The sequence below is a fragment of the Nematolebias whitei genome, chromosome 20 (genome assembly GCF_014905685.2).
Source record: "Nematolebias whitei isolate Nwh7 chromosome 20, NemWhi1, whole genome shotgun sequence".
NCBI classification, from domain to species: domain Eukaryota; kingdom Metazoa; phylum Chordata; class Actinopteri; order Cyprinodontiformes; family Rivulidae; genus Nematolebias; species Nematolebias whitei.
In genome coordinates, this window is record NC_056517.1 from 345,651 (window position 1) to 348,634 (window position 2,984).

Genomic DNA, 2,984 nt, shown 5'->3' on the forward strand with positions numbered 1-2,984 from the left:
ATATATATATATATATATATATATATATATATATATATAATGTTTCTGTTCAGTGCCCTGAGATGACTTGTGTTGTGACTTGGTATTATAAAAATATATTGAATTGCACATGATTGTATCACACAGCATTGTATTTTATAGTACATGTATCCTGTAAAGTCTGCAGGACTGGTGGAAGTGGAAGCAGATTTGTTCTCTCCAGTTCTTGAAATGGTTTCTGTGAAGTATGACAGTGCAACATTTGCATAGCAGGAAATGAAACTGGATCTAAGAACAATGTGATTAGATGGTCAGAGAGATGAAACTTTTATCACGTAAACAAATATGATTTAAAGTGTTTTTAGTACATTACAAACCTTCATTATCTTTTTGTAAATTCAAACTCACCTCTCCTATAAGTTCCATGAATTTTATTCAGTTTTCTTCAGTTTGCTCTGTTTATTATACTTATCTTTTCAGCAGTACATTTAAACATTAATTCGCTTCCAACAACAAAACGGAGCCACTTTTATTTTGACAGCATGTCTGAGTCCCTCTCATAAATGATTCAAAGTACAGTTCCTCTACCTGCCTGTTTTTGTAAGAGTTGCTAAGCAACGGAAATGGTATCCTGGCCCTCAAAAAAAAACAATGTCCCAGTGCCCCCAGTATCCACATGCCAACACACAAAGACACACAACAACACACAACTTGAATGTCTGTGTTTTGCCTTTTGCAGGTCAGTGGATTCATTGAGGGGGGGGTCATGTCCAAACCTTCATCCAACGTTAAGGCCTTGCAGGTAAACATGAACGTGTGCTTCCTGTGTCATGTGCACCTCTATAATGGCAAGGGGGGAAATAACACAAAGAATAAGAACTTGACACAGAAGTTTCCACATTCAAATCTTTATTGTTAAAGGCAGATACAGAGTTCAGACTGTACATACACAGTACCAAGGCTTTTTCAGTGCAAAGTTCATAGCGAGGCAAACGTAGCAGAACTGTGTGTTGTAGGGACTTAGTGTGCATGTGCAGGTCAGAGAGGGCTCCATTCATTGTCTCGCTCCTCTTTGTGCTCATTTCTATGTCTAACCATGGGATGGGCATCAGTACAGGTTTAAAAACACCAGTAAACACAAGTTCCTTCATTCAACCTCCAACAGAGAGTGTATCAGTTTTTAACAAGAACAGCCGTACAAATTCACCTTATAAATACTTGATTAAAAATCAAAACAATAAAGCTTCTTAAACTAGTTTACTTTAAGATATCATGACAGCAGCTTTGCATATTAAATTGATCTTTAACAGTGTTGTTTCTTTAACACATTTTTCAAGGAATACTGAAGGTCCTACAGGTAGGGAGACGTCACCGTGTTGAGACATTTAGTTAGTCATTAAAATGATCTTATTAATTGTTAAATGCAAAATAAGACAAGGATAAAATTGACAAATAAAGTAATCAGTGCACTTACGATGTAAATATTTGCAATGACTCTAGACTTGCCTCTACTTTTACACTTACACTTTACACGTGATCTTAAAGCAGAACACCAGTTTGACTTTATGTTCATGTGTGCATGTTGTGAGGTGTTTTCAGGGTCTATATTTTATTCATAACTTCTTATTAGTAAAAAAAACAAATCTATAAGTAAAGAACAAAATACTTATATCATGGTCCATGGGTTGAGGCATGCTCAGTAATATTAAATTAATTTAAAAATCTTTTTGAGGGAACATACATATTTGCAAAGAGTAAGACCAGAATGAAGCAGAGGGTTTGTGGTTAATAATCAGGGTGTGCAGTTGGAGGCTCTGGGCTCGTTACTCGTTTACAAAGTCAAAGAAAGAAAGTGATTACGACAGATCCTGTCTTTAGATGAACATTGAACAATAAACAAAATTAGCTTAAAATAAATAAATAAATAATATAAAGGAAATCTAAAAAAGTTAAATCTGGTCCTCTGGACATTCAAAAAAACAAAACAAAGCAAAACAACAAAAAACTGTAGAAACGTTTCGTCTCTCATCCTGAGGACTTCCTCAGTCTGAGGTGCTGTATTCAGCTCAGTCTCTTAAATAGCACCTTCTCAGAGTGGATCAACCAGTTTGTTGCTGACAACCAGAACCAGCTGATCACATGCTCAAGAAGGACCATCAGCCTAACAATGGATCATTAGCACCTGATGGCTGTTTACTGTTCACAGAGGGCTGAGTGATACTAGCAATCACAGCATTGTAAGAGGGGGACAGTTGAACACGGAGGCTCCACCCCTGTTTAATGATGGACGATTTCTTTTCACAAAGATGGCCTCCTTTACTCCTCTCTCAAACCATCGTTCCTCTCTGTCCAGGATGTGAACATCTTCATCCTTGAAAGAGTGACCTCTGACCTGGAGATGAGTGTAGACCACAGAGTCCTGGCCTGATGATGTTGATCTTCTGTGCTGGGCCATCCTTTTGGCCAGTGGCTGTTTAGTTTCCCCGATGTAAGACTGATCACCCTCCTGACACTGAACAACATACACAACATTAGTCTGTGCCGGGGGACTGGCTCTTTGGGATGAACCAGTCTTTAATGTATTTTGGGGTTTAAAAGCCACTGGGACGTTATGTTTAGAAAATAAACGTCTCAGTTTCTCTGATACCCCCTCAACATACGGAATGACCACTGGTCTGGGTCTGGGTTCCTCCTTTTCACTTGATGGCTGACTGGAGTCCTGTTTGGGTTTCTTCTCTGCTTTCAGGAAGGCCATTTGCAAACTGGGGTGTACCACAAACCCACCCACACAGACCAGTATTTGCAGTTTGACTCCCATCACCCTTTGGAGCACAAGTTAGGAGTCATCAGGACTCTGTACCACAGAGCAGACAGCATCCCCACTAGCTCAGGAGCCAGGCAGAAGGAGAAATCCCACACGAGACAGGCTCTAGAGCAATGTGGATATCCTAACTGGGCCTTCCTAAAAGCAGAGAAGAAACCCAAACAGGACTCCAGTCAGCCAA

General features: G+C 39.4%; 2 protein-coding genes across 2 annotated transcripts in view; both read left to right on the plus strand.

Moving 5' to 3' along the window:
• Positions 1-2,984, plus strand: part of mbtps2 (membrane-bound transcription factor peptidase, site 2) — a 45,017-nt gene that overhangs the window by 5,636 nt on the left and 36,397 nt on the right. The gene's annotated exons all lie outside the window — the stretch shown is intronic.
• The window catches only part of smpx (small muscle protein X-linked), a 5,602-nt gene continuing 3,340 nt past the window's right edge, over positions 723-2,984 (plus strand). Inside the window, exon 1 of the mRNA XM_037694410.1 lies at positions 723-781. Coding sequence (XP_037550338.1) covers positions 746-781 — 36 coding nt within the window. The 5' untranslated portion in view covers positions 723-745. The remainder of the gene's footprint in view (positions 782-2,984) is intronic.